The sequence below is a fragment of the Chironomus tepperi genome, unplaced genomic scaffold (genome assembly GCF_022539635.2).
Source record: "Chironomus tepperi strain 1889 unplaced genomic scaffold, CSIRO-AGI_Ctep_v1 contig_333, whole genome shotgun sequence".
Lineage (NCBI taxonomy): Eukaryota > Metazoa > Arthropoda > Insecta > Diptera > Chironomidae > Chironomus > Chironomus tepperi.
The window spans coordinates 20,454-36,353 of NW_027226455.1; the positions used below are offsets into that span (position 1 = coordinate 20,454).

The 15,900-nt window shown below is 36.5% G+C and overlaps 1 protein-coding gene across 1 annotated transcript; it reads right to left on the reverse strand.

The window, feature by feature from the left end:
* Nucleotides 1-3,314: 3,314 nt before the first annotated feature.
* Nucleotides 3,315-14,687, reverse strand: LOC139093146 (balbiani ring protein 3-like). Its single transcript, XM_070643750.1, has 3 exons — nucleotides 14,644-14,687; nucleotides 10,147-10,358; nucleotides 3,315-6,316 (listed from the first exon to the last, which is right to left on the reverse strand). Exons 1-3 carry the CDS (start codon nucleotides 14,685-14,687, stop codon nucleotides 3,315-3,317), a joined length of 3,258 nt encoding a protein of 1,085 aa, XP_070499851.1.
* Nucleotides 14,688-15,900: the final 1,213 nt, after the last annotated feature.

Consider the following 15,900-nt stretch of genomic DNA (forward strand, 5'->3'; position numbering starts at 1 on the left):
GAAGAACTAAGCTAGACCGATAGGCCAAGCTTCGCTTGGCATAAGTTTGAAGAACTAAGCTAGACCGATAGGCCAAGCTTCGCTTGGCATAAGTTTGAAGAACTAAGCTAGACCGATAGGCCAAGCTTCGCTTGGCATAAGTTTGAAGAACTAAGCTAGACCGATAGGCCAAGCTTCGCTTGGCATAAGTTTGAAGAACTAAGCTAGACCGATAGGCCAAGCTTCGCTTGGCATAAGTTTGAAGAACTAAGCTAGACCGATAGGCCAAGCTTCGCTTGGCATAAGTTTGAAGAACTAAGCTAGACCGATAGGCCAAGCTTCGCTTGGCATAAGTTTGAAGAACTAAGCTAGACCGATAGGCCAAGCTTCGCTTGGCATAAGTTTGAAGAACTAAGCTAGACCGATAGGCCAAGCTTCGCTTGGCATAAGTTTGAAGAACTAAGCTAGACCGATAGGCCAAGCTTCGCTTGGCATAAGTTTGAAGAACTAAGCTAGACCGATAGGCCAAGCTTCGCTTGGCATAAGTTTGAAGAACTAAGCTAGACCGATAGGCCAAGCTTCGCTTGGCATAAGTTTGAAGAACTAAGCTAGACCGATAGGCCAAGCTTCGCTTGGCATAAGTTTGAAGAACTAAGCTAGACCGATAGGCCAAGCTTCGCTTGGCATAAGTTTGAAGAACTAAGCTAGACCGATAGGCCAAGCTTCGCTTGGCATAAGTTTGAAGAACTAAGCTAGACCGATAGGCCAAGCTTCGCTTGGCATAAGTTTGTAGAACTAAGCTAGACCGATAGGCCAAGCTTCGCTTGGCATAAGTTTATAGAACTAAGCTAGACCGATAGGCCAAGCTTCGCTTGGCATAAGTTTGAAGAACTAAGCTAGACCGGTTGGCCAAGCTTCGCTTGGCATGAGTTTGAAGAATTAAGCAAGTACAGAATCAAAACATTGAATTTTATGAATAAAAAATTATCCAAAAAAAAGAAAATGATAAAAAAAGTACTGCTCATACCTAGTCTTGAACTCATGACCTCATGTTTACTATGACCTGAACTCTAACCATTACGCCACCACAACATATAATTTTTGTTTTAATGTACGGCAATTCATAGTATTAATAACAAAAAGTTGTTATTTAATATTATTATTATAATTGTTATTATTATCAAAAAATTTATATATTAGCTTTTATTTAAATTTGATTTCTGATAATCAAGGAATAGTTCTTTCGAAAGTAAAATTTTGTGTAAAAATGCGTGATGCCAAGAAAACATTGGAAAATAGCTTAGAAAAGTGTGAAAATGGAAAATTCTGTCTTTAAACATTATAAATTATCAAGAAAGTATGAAAAAGAATTGAAAAAGTACGACAAAAAAGTTGGAAAATTTGAGACTTGAACTCATGACCGGCTTGGAATTTTTGAAAAATAAAATTTTTAAAGACTACGTAAAAATTACGTACGTAAAATGTATGTGATACGTAATCTTGTTTTAAAAATTAATTAATTATAGCATAACTAAGCAGTTTTATGATTCACAAATGATTGAATATTGTATTGTCATCGAGAATACACATCCATAAAAAATTTCGTCTCGATTGGAGCAGTAGAAGTGGTCGAAAATTCAATCGCAAGATTTGATCAAGACAGACAGATAGACAGACAGACAGACAGACAAGAAAGCAAGTTAAGAAAAACGAGGTAAAAAGTATAATTTTCATAGAATTATAAAGAATCTCAAACTATTTCCACCCATACACGCTTTACATGTGCGAATGTCGAAAAATATCTGAAAAACCACCTCAAATTTTTATTATAATGGAAAACTTTTCGCATCAAAGCTCCAGCATATATGTTTCTGCATTAAAAATGAGGAACTTTTTACCTCTTTTACAAATTTCAGCGGGATTTTTTGATGAAGGAAATTTGTTTAAGGTTCAATCAATTTGAGTTTGATGTATATCTGTAAGTGAGCGTATGTGAATGTCTTGAAGAAGCTAAAGTCTTGCTCTCAAGCTGATCAAATGTTAAGTGCATACTTTCTCGTGGTATTCCCATTTACCACTAAATGCACCACCTCACCACCATCCACCGAGCTATGTATCGGGGAATGTAATTGAAAGTATAGATTAAAATTCAATCCAAACCATGTCTGAAGGGGCCCTACAGTCAGGATAGAAATAGTAGCCAAGCCTGACATGTACAAATTCAGCAACAGGCTGCAATTAGGACTGGAATAACAACGATGGCCCAAAGAAAACTACAACATGAGTGTCAGATATTACAGAAGTCAATGTCCTTACAGAACCTTACAGAAAACTGCGCTCCTAAAAGTCATCCATTAAAAATCCTCTCAACCATTTCTGCTCTCTTTTCACTTTGACAATTTTAATGAAGAATCTTTCTCATATAAAAATTACATGCATATCAACATAATGAATGAATGAGTTCTGTTGGTTTGATATGCATAAATGTATGCTGTATGGAAGCAATGGAAAATAAAAATGTTGATGATAATAATGGATATGGAGAGCATAAACGTATATATATGGAAATCATCATGATGATGAGAATACTCATTAAATGTAATTAAATTTTTGATGATGATGCAAAAGTGGGTGTGGATGTGCTAGATTCATTAAAAATATATTTTTAAAGAGTTTCTCACGTTTTTACATTGAAATTAAGCTTAAAATATTTCATGACCCATTATTTACGGCATTTGACAGTCGGGGTAATAAACCGATAATTTTTAAGCAGTAGCTGACTCTTTTTTATGCAGTTTAATTCATGTATTGATTTTAAACACGAAAGCTTTCACAATTGTCGTAAAAAAATAGTTCCAGACGGGGAAATAACTTTTAAATTACCATAGAAAATACCACAACAATTCAGACTTTATTATAGAAACCTACATAGAATAGTCCATTTAGCCAATAAAAAATCAATCTTATGCCGCTCGAGTCACGATTTACGGCTCCATTGTTGTTATGTCTATCCACATTTTCTAGTTCATCCCACAAATATTTTTTGTTTTGTGAATGCAATTAGGTGCAGTGAATGACAGTTTTTGCTATTTTTTCCCCATTTTAAGTGCACAAACAATTTTTCCGCATTCGGAAAAACAAATAAAATTGGGACAATAAGAAATAAAGGATAGTGGAAATTGGATGGAGATTTTTATGGCGTCAGGTGTTTTTTTAATATCTGGAATCGCTTTATATTCGAGCTTATGATTACAGTTGAATGAACTAACTAATATGTTTATTTATTGGTCAAAAATTACTTAAGTATCTACATAAAATAATTATATTAAGGCAGACTATTCTTTAACACATTCACATGTCTCCTCGCTCCTTACGAAACCATCTTGACATGCATCAACCGGATATAAAGGACACAAGCAATCACAGGCATCTAAATCAAATTCTTTACCTGGTGGACAATCCAAAATCTCTTCACACTCACAAGCACAAGCTGGATCATCAAAATCGTAGCAATCAATTTCTTCAATACAATCACATAATGACGAGTCAAAGACTGAGCCTGATGGGCAACTTGTATTCATCATTTTGGGATCGCAAGTGCAATCACAAGTATCGTTATTAAAGATAAAGTTTGAATCGCATGGTTTATTTTGAATGCATCGACATTTACAGGCTTCTGGATCCCAAGAAAGATTATTTGGGCATGGACCAGGTGGATCACAAGGTGGATGACGGCATTTACAATTTGAGTGATCGAATCTGGATGGGAATGTACAGTCACTGGGATTAAGAGGACAGAAGCAATGACAACTCTCTGAATCCATGATTAAATTATCTTGACAAGGTTCAGCAGATTTACAAGCATCACTTAAGCATTGACAGGTTTTTTCATCAATAAAGGTTCCTTTACTGCAGAAAATTCCTGGACACTTTTCGGATGTTGAGTTAGATTTTACACAATCACAACCATCCTCGCTGAGCTCATAGCCTTCGTAGCAATCAATGACTATTCTGTGACATGCACAGTTTTCAGAATCGAGAATATCACATGATCTACAAAATGGAAGCAAACAAGGTACTTGAGTTGATGTTTCTGTTGAACTTGGGGAACTGGATGTATCCTCCATTGATGAAGATGTTTCAGAGATTAGAGAATCTGATGAATACGGTATACATTCACAAGTACTTTCATCAATATACATTTCAGGTCCACAGTTAAGACCATCACAAATTGGCATTGTCATGTTTGATTCCATGCATGTACAGCCATCAGGACTAAGTTGAAATCCCCAATAGCAATCGACATATCTCATATGACATATACAGTTTTCAGTATCATAATAATCACACCATCGACAGTATGGTGGAGGGTTTGATCCACAAAGATCAGTTGATGACTGCATGACTGTAACTTCTTCTGTAGAGGATTCAGATTCTGGTGTAAAACCAATCCAATCACATGAACATCCATCTTCACTTAATTGGTAACCTTCAGAACAATCAATAACTACTTTATGGCAGTCACAATTTTCAATGTCGAGTACATCGCACCACCTACAATAATCTGGTAAAATACATGAAGTTTCACTGGTAAAATTAGTTGATGAACTAGGTGATGGACTAGTTGATATACATTCGCAGCTTATTTCATCAATGTAGGTATCAGGATCACAGTAAACTCCTGGACAGTTTGGAGATGCGCAAGTAGATCTGATACAGCTACATCCATCAGGACTTAAGTCATAGCCCCAAGCACAGTCAACATAAACTCTTTGACATGCGCAATTTTCTAAGTCTATCATATCACACCATCGACATGACTCAATGTAACATGGCGGTGAGCTCTCGATAGAAGAAGATTGTGTGGAGTTCTCATATGGAATTTCAATGCATCCGCATCCGTCATCACTTATTTGGAATCCTTCTGAGCACTCAATATTATATCTATGACATTCACAATTTTCGTAGTCGAAATAATCACACCATCTACAGTCAGGAATAGAGCATCCAGATGGTTCACATTGACAATTTGAAGGATTAAAAACATAATTTTGTATGCACATAACATTCTCAATACACTGACATTGACAAGTTTCTGGATTCAAAACAGAATATTCTGGACAAGAAGCATCCATACAAGTATCTGGTGATGGAGAAACATATCCAGGAATTGGTTCACATGAGCATCCATCCTCACTGTTTTGGTAGCCAAACCAGCAGTCAACGACAACTCTGTGGCATTCACATGAATCTAAATCCAAATAATCACAAGGTCTACAGTCAGGAATTGAACATGATAATGAAGTTGATGGTGTCTCATTCGTTGGTTCACATTGACAAGTTTCAGGATTAAAAATATAATTTTGTATGCACATAACATTCTCAATGCACTGACATTGACAATTTTCTGGATTCACAACTGAATTATCAGGACAAAAAACATCCATACAAGTATCTGGTGATGGAGAAATATATCCAGGAATTGGTTCACATGAGCATCCATCTTCACTGTTTTGGTAGCCCATCCAGCAGTCAACGACAACTCTGTAGCATTCACATGATTCCATATCCAAATGATCACAAGGTCTACAGTCAGGAATTGAACAGGATATTGAAGTTGATGGTGTCTCATAAATTGGTTCGCATTGACATGATTGTGTATTCAATTCAAAGCCCTGCATGCATTGCATAATATTAATGCATTCATCTCCAACTGGTGGTCTATAGTTAGGGTCAGGCTTACAACCACATCCTTCGTCATCTATTATATAACCTTCACCACATTCCAAATACAATTTATTACAATAACATTCTTCTTCGTTTAAGTAATCGCACCATCTACAATCGGGAATGTAACATGATGATGAAGTGCCAGTGCCAGAATCAGGAGATCCTCGAGTTTTTGAAGGTTCCGAAGAATCTATGGATATACAGTCACATGCAGCAGCATTGAATACGAAATTTTCTGAACAGTTGCGCTGACTACATTTACATTGACAAAGTTCTGTATCCCAAACTGAATTTCCAGGACATGGTCCGGGTGGATCACAAACTGGATGTCGACACTTACAATTGAACTCATCGAAAATATAATATTCAGGACATGAACTTGGATCAAAATTGCAAATACATTCACAAGTCTCCAAATCAATTATTGTATTTGATGGACATGCTACTAAAGTTTGACAAATCTTATCTGTACACTCACAACGAGCCTCATTGATGTGCTGACCTTTAGGACATGTCAAACTTGGACATAATGATGGTTCAGTGCTAGATTTAATGCAACTGCAGGATTCTTCATCAAATATAAATCCATTGATACATTTTGCGAATACTGGAGTACAAGTGCAAGTTTCTAGGTCCAAAATGTCACATTTTCTGCAGTTTGGAAGAAAGCAGGTTGAATTTTGAGAAGTATACTCAAATGAGCTATCGAAATCTGAAGAACTGATGGATTCTGAAGAGCTGCTAATTTCTGAAGAGGCTTCTGAAAGATTTTTTGCTGATCCTATTACAATCGCCAGAATTAAGGTGAAGAAAAGTAAAATCCACCGTGGCATTTTGTTTGTTCGCTTCTGTTTCCACTTAAATAAAGACTAAGCTTCAAATGGACAGGTTTAAGTTTTTATATACAGACATTTTTAATGACTAAACAAAATATTTCAATTTCAAATGACAATAAAATGTTGCATTATTTGTCACGAATCCTTACATTAGTTAAGTTTAAGGCAAGGTTTAAGACAGTGGTGGGTAACCTATGTGCTGCGACACAATTAGTTTGACGCCTAAAATCTTCAAAAATGCCATGAATCGTATGCCGTATTTATTTTTGGTCAAGACTTACCACCAAAGTGTTCTGTGAAAGATAAAAGGTTGTCCACCACTGGTTTAAAGTTTTCGAGTAATAATTAAATTTTTTCGGAGTTACTTCAGTAGGGATTTTATGTAAGCTTATATTTTTTTTTTTTTTTTTTTTTAAATAAACTTTTTATTCATTAAATTTTTAACTTAATTATGTACAAAGTTTGGATACATTTTATTTGTATTTAAATTTTTAAGGATTCTGGCTTATCGCATTCATCACTTAGTTTTTGATTTTATTTTGAAATTGTTTTGCTTTAATTTATGTTGTGGTTTATTCGGTGTTTCGCGACGCAAGACGAGTGTTGAAATTCGCTTGCAACTTTCCGACGTAGTCCTCAATAGAGGGTATTTTTGCTTCAGTATGTAGATCTGATATCCTTTCATATCTTGTTTTGTTGAGAACAATTCTCAAGAATTTGTTTTGTAGTACTTGTAGTTTTTGTAGATGTGTTTTTGCCATCCGTTCAAATGCTGGACAGCCGTATGTGAAGATGGGTCTCACGGCTAGCTTGTAGATGAGAAGTTTGTTTCGAACGTCGAGATGTGAGTTCCTGCTGATGAGGGGATAAAGTAGTCTTAGTGCAGTGTGAGCTCTGTTGGTCACATATTCTACATGCTGCTTTAATGTCACTCTCTTGTCGATTATCATTCCCAGATATTTAGCTTCGGTTTCCCATTTGATGTTTTCGTTGAGGAATTTGATGTTGTCTCTAGGAAGTTGCCTGGAGTACCTATTTGTGATGAATAAGGCTTGAGTCTTCTGTTTGTTGAGATTTATTTTCCATTTGTTCATGTATTGTTGTACTTTTCTTCCAGTGTGTTGTAGATGTGTTACAATATCGGCTGAGTTTTCTGCAGAATGATACAATGCAGTATCATCTGCGAAGAGTGCGATATTGTTGGTTGTTTCTCTTACAATATCATATGTGTAGATGTTGTAGAGAGTTGGTGAAAGCACTGCTCCTTGTGGTACTCCGAATTTGATTTCATTGGTTTCTGAGAACTGACCTTTAATAAAAACTGAGAAAGTTCTTTCACTTAGGAAAGATCTTACAGTTTTTATAAGTGGTAGTGGAAACCCTAATTTGATCATTTTAAACAAGAGTCCGTTATGCCAGACTCTGTCAAATGCTTTCTCCACATCTAGGAAGATCATTCCTGTTGATTTCTTCCTGCTTATGTTTTCCTTTGCTGTTTTGATTACTTTGATGAGTTGGTGAGATGTTGATCGTCCTGTGCGAAAGCCACACTGTTGAGTCGGAATGATGTTGTTATCCTCCAGATGCTCGTTTATTCTATTCAGCAATACTCTCTCCAATATTTTGCTTAGGGAACTAAGCAAGCTTATTGGCCTATAGCTGCTCACTTCGTTTGCTGGTTTGCCAGGTTTTGGGATCGGGATTACTTTAGCTTTTTTCCAAACTTTCGGAAAATAGTTAAGTTTGAGACACGTGTTGGTGATGAACTTCAAATATTCGAAGCCTTTTGGTGGAAGATTTTTGAGGAGTATGTTGTTGACATCGTCTAATCCTGGTGCTTTAGGATTTTTCAGATTTCTTACAATGTATGAGATTTCCTCTACATTTGTAAGTTCTGTGCAGTCACTATTTTCTCCTTCCAATGTTTCCTTCACTGCGTTGTCTACTTCCTGGGTATGTACTGGGTTGTTGTCCTCAAGTGGATTTTCGTGAGCTTTACGAAAATAGTCACTGAGAACGCTGGCTTTTTCCTTATTAGTGATGAATGTTCTATCTGCATCAATCAACGGTGGCATCGATTTTGAACCTTTCTTGCAATGCTTTGCAATCCTCCAGACTGTTTGGTTTGATGGTTGGATTTCTGAAAGCCGCTTATTCCAGTTTGTATTTTTGAGTTCCTTAATTTTGTCTTTGATGACTTTCTGTAGAATGTTTAATTCAGTTTTGATTTGATTATCTCTGCTACGTTGCCATCTTCGTCGAAGACTTCTTTTCGTCCTGATTAAGTCTTTGATTTCTGGTGTGAGCTTTGTCGATTCAAAGTTGATCTTTTTCTTCTTCACAGTTTTGTTTCTGGAATCCATGATGAGTTCTGAGAATACTTTGATATGATGTTCTATCTCCTCTACTGTGTTGCATGGGTTTTCCAGAGTGCTGTCTTCGATGCGACGAGTTATATACGATTTGAATTTTTTCCAGTTGGCATTTCTGTAGTCATATCTGTAAACTGTGTTGTCTGTTCTGTCAACTTTGGATGTCCTGATTTGAAAATACACAGCGCAATGGTCACTCATTGCCTCTGTGCATTTTAGTTCTGTAGTGTTCAGACTGGAATTTGAGAGCATCAGGTCGATTGTTGATACAGATTTCGTCGGATCTTCTGGATAATACGTTGGTGAATCGGGGTAGTAGATCATGAACTCCCCGGACATATCCTGTAGTATTGTCCCGGCTTTGTTTGCTACGTTGCAATTCCACTCTCGATGTTTTGCATTGAAGTCTCCGCAGATGTAGTAGTTTCCTCTGATGTTTGTTATTTTGTTGATGTCATCTCTTAGATGATCGTCTATTTCCTTCCTTTGCTTCCTCCTGGAAGATAGACGGAGAGGATGTGGCAGCTTATTGATTCGTTGATGAAGACTTTTATTCCGATGCATTCTATTAGCTTTGTGTTGTAACTTGGTTGAAGCTGATGTTTTAGATTTCTTTTGACAATGATCGCAACACCACCTTTTGGTCTATCAATGCGATCAAATCGATGAATTACGTAGTCAGGATGCGAGTCTACTTTGGAGTTTGGTTTTAGGAATGTTTCCGATATGCACGCAACATCAACGTTTTGCATGCTGAGGTAGTCGAGAAATGCTAACATCTTATCTGCAAGGCTGTTAGCATTCCAGTAAATTACGTTGATTCTTTGGTGACTACAATCCATGTTGACTCATGTAGATTTTGGCAACTTCTTGGCCGATGGCTTGTTGTACCTGTTCCTCTTTTAGGTACTCTGGTTTTTTGGTGATGATTTCGATGAATGAGTTGATGAAGAACATGCAATTTGATAAATCTGTCTCTGTGCTCATTTCATCGATTGTGCCTTGGGCTGGTGAAATTTGTTCCTTTGTATTACCACTGGATGAAGGTTCAGGATCGACCTTGTTTGTTTCCAAGGTTAGTGAATTGAAGTCTAGGTCCATAATTTCCACAACCTGCGTTGAGTTCTGTTGATGATTGTTATTGGTCTTTGGCTTTGACCTGTTGTTATTTCCATTCCTTCCCCTTCTCCTATTTCTTCGGTTTTTGTTTTTGTTTTGATTTCCCTGACTTGAGGGTTTCTGCTGTGGATGCTTATTTTGTGATTTTATGGTGACTGGTGCGAAGGTTTCAGAAGCTGGTTTTCTAGATGTTGTTGGTACCGGTTCTGGGATACTCCTAGCTGGTCTTTGTGATGTAAGTTGATCAGATCCGCCTGATCGTTCACCTGCTTTTGATGTTGGTGGAGCATTCCTTTGTTGTCCAGCAGGATTTCGTGAATTCCTTTGTTGTCCAGCAGGATTTCGTGAATTCCTTTGTTGTTCACCTGATGGTCTGTTTTGATTTCGGTTGTTGTCGTTCATTGATTTAGCTTTCCACTTCTCGATTATTTGTTTCCTGATGTTGCATTCTTGTGAGATTGCTGTATGTTTCTCGCCGCAGAAGTGACACTTTAGTTTTTCGATTGGGACCTTGTTGGTTTCAATCGAAATGTAAGGACAGGTTTTTGAATCATGCTGTTCAGAGCATCTGAAACAGATTAGTGGTTTGTTACAACCACGTTGTCCATGACCAAACTGCAAACATTTCGAACAGAAAGAAGGTCCGTTACGCCTGTTGTTGTATTTAGCCCATTTTACTTTGAAGCCGTAGACACAGTTAACCTTTCGAAGGTTTTCCAAAATGTTACCTTCCTGTACTTTATTAAAATACAGAAGGTAGTTCTGGTCGTCGTCGTTTTCGTGTCTCCTTTGTTTCATTGTCATTTTGACAATTTTAACTGGTGATATGTTTTCCGTTTTCAACTCCTTTTCCAAGTCTACGATCTCCATCATTGGAAGTCCGTAGAGCACGAATTTCATCTGTGGTTCCTGGTTTGCATAGGTGTGAAAGTGGTGTTGTTTTTCTCTGAGGAGTTTGATGAATCTGTCGTAGTCGTCCCAACTCTCCGTTGATACAACTTTTGTTTTGAGTTTATCCTTTTTGACGTTGATCATAAAACTCCTGGGTTGGTTGTTGATCTGGTTCATCAACCTTCTGATCTCCTGTCCTCCACCACTAGTTATATGGATCGGTGGTGGTTTTGGTTTCTGCTGTGATGTTAGGTTGTTGTCTTTCGATGATGATGATATTTCACTTTGTTTTGGTTGTTCTGGTGCATTGCTGTTATCTCCGCTGAAGTTGAAAAATCTGTCATCGTACAGATTCATCCTGGCATTTGAGAAGTCAAATTGTTTTTTGTTGTCATCTTTCTTTTTGCTAGCACTAGATATCTTTTTGGCTGGCGCACTGAAGATTTCAAGTTGGCTGCGACGTTTTTCTGCCCTTAATGGTTGGACGAATTGATCCATTGTTGTCTGTTTTGTTTTGAGATTTTCCATCTCAATGTCATGTTGCTTTTCGTTGTTTATATCCTCGGTGATGAGAGTTGTCACGGGTGCTGAATCTTGTTGTTGAGATTCAGGTTGTTTTTCCGAAAGTTTTTGGTTACTTTCCTCGTTGTTGAGATTTGTTGTTGTTTCTACCATTTTGCCGAACAAGTCAAAACACGTCTGAACAAGTTGAACTGAGATTCGAAACTTTAATCTCTGTTGTTGTTATCTGGAGCTTTTGAGAATTTTGAATTAATTGCGGAGCGAATCAAAAACACGTCTGTTCCCTTTGACGGACCGATGTGAACTGCAGGTGATTCATGTATACTTAACAATTTTAGATGAAATGAAAATTTTCATTTACAATGGAATGAAAATTATCAAGAGAAAAAGTGTCGGGTGAGGATGATATGGAAGGGAAAAAGTTAAATTTATTATTTGCTGTATCGCACAAATAAACACCATAGACAGACGAAAATTCTTATCTTAGAAAATGGGAAGCGAATTTTTGTGGCTTCTTCATTTAATATTTACGGGGTTATATAATTTTGAATTATTGTTTTTGGTGAACATTGAAACTAATAGGATATTAAGTTGAAAAAAAGCTAAGCATGGTTTTTGTTTTGGGTTAGACCAAATAGCTCATGTAAGCAACGATGCAAAAGTGCTGGGAATTAGTAACTAGTAGATGTTATCTAAAGACAAATCCAGCTTGAGACAAACTCTAAATGCGGTAATTGGCGCTCGCGCGCCTTCGTCAAGAAAGTAAGTAAGCAAGTTAGTTTGTATTACATTCTACATGCCGAGTTCGTAGGTGTTAGATTGTGAATCGAGTCAATTCTAGCGTCCTTATCAACACAACCAATCCAGGACATTTTCGGTCTGCCACCCTTCACCCAGTATTAAAATGGGCCTTTCATGTATCCATTCCAATATTCCGACACAGAACTCTAGGTCAGCAGACGAGCATTTAGTGGTAACAGGAGATACCGGTAGAAGGTACGCATATGACACTTGGTCAAATTATTATACCCCTGGTTCTAGCTTTGTTTAATCATCATCATCATCTCAAAAATCCCCAAACCTAACAAGACACACGATCTAGTAACATATCCAAACAATGCAAAAGTAAGCATAAAGTTATAATAATAACAATAATAATGGGGTAATAATACAAAACTTTTGCTTTATCATCATCATCATCGTCAACATTATCAAGCATACAGGAGGATTTGTGGAACATTGTAAGTTTACACGAGAATGAAAAATTGTTATTTACTCTAAAATCACCTGCCTTTCTATCGCTCTCGTTTTATTTTTTTTTGTCTAAAGTCTCGTTTACATTTTAAAACCAGCAATTTATGTGCGTTGTCGTGCACACTATGAGATGATGATGACGATGATGTTAAGCTCCTATAGAGAGAGACAATTTACGCTGTGTGTTTTTGCTAGCATAGGCAATTATGCAAAGTAAGTCGATTTTTAAAAATAAACATTTACAGTAAAAAAGAGGAGCAAAGTATGAAATTCAATTTTGTGTAAGGTGTTGGAAGGTAAATGAGATGCAATGTTTGGAGTTGAACGAACTTTTGTTGCTTTTTGCGGTTAAAGTATTTTAGGGAGGAGAACTCAGACAAAATAAAGTTGAATTAATGTTGACAAAGTTTACATTTTAATAAGTAAAATTGAAATAGTTTTGTAATTGTGAGTTGAAAGGCTTGTAGGGATTACAATTAAGTAAATTGTTGATTTTTTGATGAAGATGTAAATCACAAACTTTTGAGTCTACACAACAAAGTTTGATTGCTATTTGCTATTGCAGCTTTGATCGTGTCAACTTGGAGCTGTCAATTGTCACTAACATGTATTGTATATTTAGTTTCGATTTAGTCATTTCCGAATCCCTTTTCGCAGTTACTTTTAGAAGCTTAGAACAGTGGTGGGCAACCTGTGGGTCACCAAATTTTTTTAGAAATTCCATGAACCGCATGCCGTTTTTCTGCTTCGATCGAGGCTTATTACGATGAAGTGCCACAAAAAATAAGAGGTTGTCCACTCCTGCCTTTGAAGCTTGTGTGAGAAAGTTAATTAAAATTTCATTTAGTAAATTCTATCACTTCCCATTCCATTTTGTATTTGCGCTCCATTTCTTTTTTCTTTTCTCTGTGTCCGTTCGCTTTTAAAACTATAGTTACATTTTCATTACTTTTTTTTTCGTGTAATTATTTTCATTTAATTCCTCCACGCTTCCATTCGCTTACAAAGTGTGATGTTTAATTGAAAAAATTCCGTATGTTAATTAAAATGCCAGACAACTGCAGCTGGAGTTAAATTGAATAAATAGTTTAAAATATTCAAATTCAGAGTAAGTCAGTCGACGCTATTAACCCAGAATTGCTTGGCTTTGTCATTTTTCACGGATCATATAATTAATTTTTCTTTCAGCCACAAAATTAATTTACGTATCAGAATACTGGAGGAAATGAATGAAATAATTGGCAAAAAGACGCATCATCGTTTGTCACAGGATGGTTGCAGAAAATATTAAATATACTACATATACATTGTAAGAAATGAAAGCAAACAGAATAAAAAATTCAGTTGCCGACAAATTCCCGTTTTAATTTCATTATTAAATTAATATTTCATTTTATAAATCTCCGGAAAATGCAGTTCTCTCTCATTCTGTACTTCTTCTTCATCTATGTGTTCATAATTTAATAATTTTTCTCTCTTTTTAGGTTGTCCGGAAGGCACACGACGATATAATGGCAACAAATCCGGCCCTAGGCCAGTGTGACTCTGGCGTTAGACAAGATTTGATGAAATACAGTCTTAGGCCAGAGTCCAGTCAGTTTATTAGGGCCTATTTCAACGCCCGGGCTCTTTTTATTGTATTGGGATTGTAATTTGGACATGTGGTTCTAATGGTGGGCAGTTATGGAATTTTTTGAGTTTTCGGATTTAGGTACGGTAATGGGTGGTTACTTGGAAAGACTCTCTTGGAAAGAAGATGCCGATAGACAGTATTGTATTTGTTGTTGGAAATTGGCAGGTGGACTGATTAGCGATAGAGCCAAATTTAGGGGTCATTTGAGGAAGGCTAGGATCACTATTGATCTGTATGGCCAGCGAATTTAGCAAATTAGTACTGGCTGATTACAAAAAAATATGTACATTGACATTTGCAAACTTACTGTGAATTCTGAATGATTTTTGTATCTAATTTGAGCTTCAACATATTGAATTAATTCAGGATGTAACCAAGCCAACAATAAAATGCGTCCACTCCATTCAACTCACGAATATTCCTCCCCAAACTTCCCCTGGATTCAAAATAAATGAATGAAATGAAAGAGTCTCAATGGAATATGAGATAATGAAATTACTTTGGATATCCAGCATGAATATTCGTCTTCTGTGTTTGATATCATTCCTCTGCTCATTTTTGTCTTCAATCTTAATTTCTATTTTTTTTTTACTCATAAAAATTGATTATAAATTACATTTGAAATTTTCGTACGCTACTATGATGTACAGAATTATACTGATTGCGATTGTCAGTTGGTTTTTTTGCGATCTAATTGTAGAAATCATTAAGGTTCACGAAGGCATCTTGTTGTGCGACAAAAAATATCATCAAGCAACGGCAACGACACGACAAAAATAAAAATGAGAATATGAAAAAAATCTTCATCTACTTTTAATGAGATGGCATCGCATCGTGCACGCATCAGGGGATCTCAAGAATGTTGATGATGGACTAAACTTTAATTTTTATGTCATTTTCTTTTTTGACTTCCTTCTTCCCTTTTCCTGCTCGCCACCGGAGTGAAAATTGCATGTCGAGATCAAATAAATGAAAATTCCGAAGGGAAATTTTTTGAAATTTTGAAACTTAGCAAGGAACATTGTACATTTATCTGCCGTCGCCCTCAAAGACGACTTCCTTTTTTCACTTAATTTTCAACATTTTTCTCCTGCCTATCTTTAACACTGCTGCCATCCGACGATGACGATGCAGACGTGACAGGAAAGAGGAAACAATAAAGATGGTTATCACATCACAATGTCTTTTTCTCTAGCTCATACGGCATTATTATTATGTGATACTAGTAGTTTAACTACGTTAACTACGTTAGGAATGTGCGAGGTACAGCTTTGTGAATTGTTGTAGTATTTGTAAAATGAGAGTTCTTAGTATTTTGTTGTGACTTTATTTGTAAGATAAACCTTATTATACATAGGAATGTACTGAATTGAGAATTAAAGAGTCTCGATGGTGAGCACGAATAGCACTAGTCTGTCAGTCACTCCAAAATGTGATACCAGACTGGTGTGACTCTGATATTGTGCCAGATTTAAACCGATTTGTGCTTTTCAGGCCAGTTATTTGACTTATATGACTGAGTACACTCAATTTTGTGACCATACTCATGACCATGTTCCTTGTC

Coding starts and splice junctions, on each gene's coding strand:
- LOC139093146 (XM_070643750.1), bottom strand. CDS start 14,687: ATGTTGAAGCTCAAATTAGATACAAAAATCATTCAGAATTCACA. Junction 10,359..14,643: donor AAAATCATTCAGAATTCACA/GTAAGTTTGCAA, acceptor TGGACAACAAAG/GAATTCACGAAATCCTGCTG. Junction 6,317..10,146: donor TCCACAGCAGAAACCCTCAA/GTCAGGGAAATC, acceptor CTTGTACTCCAG/TATTCGCAAAATGTATCAAT.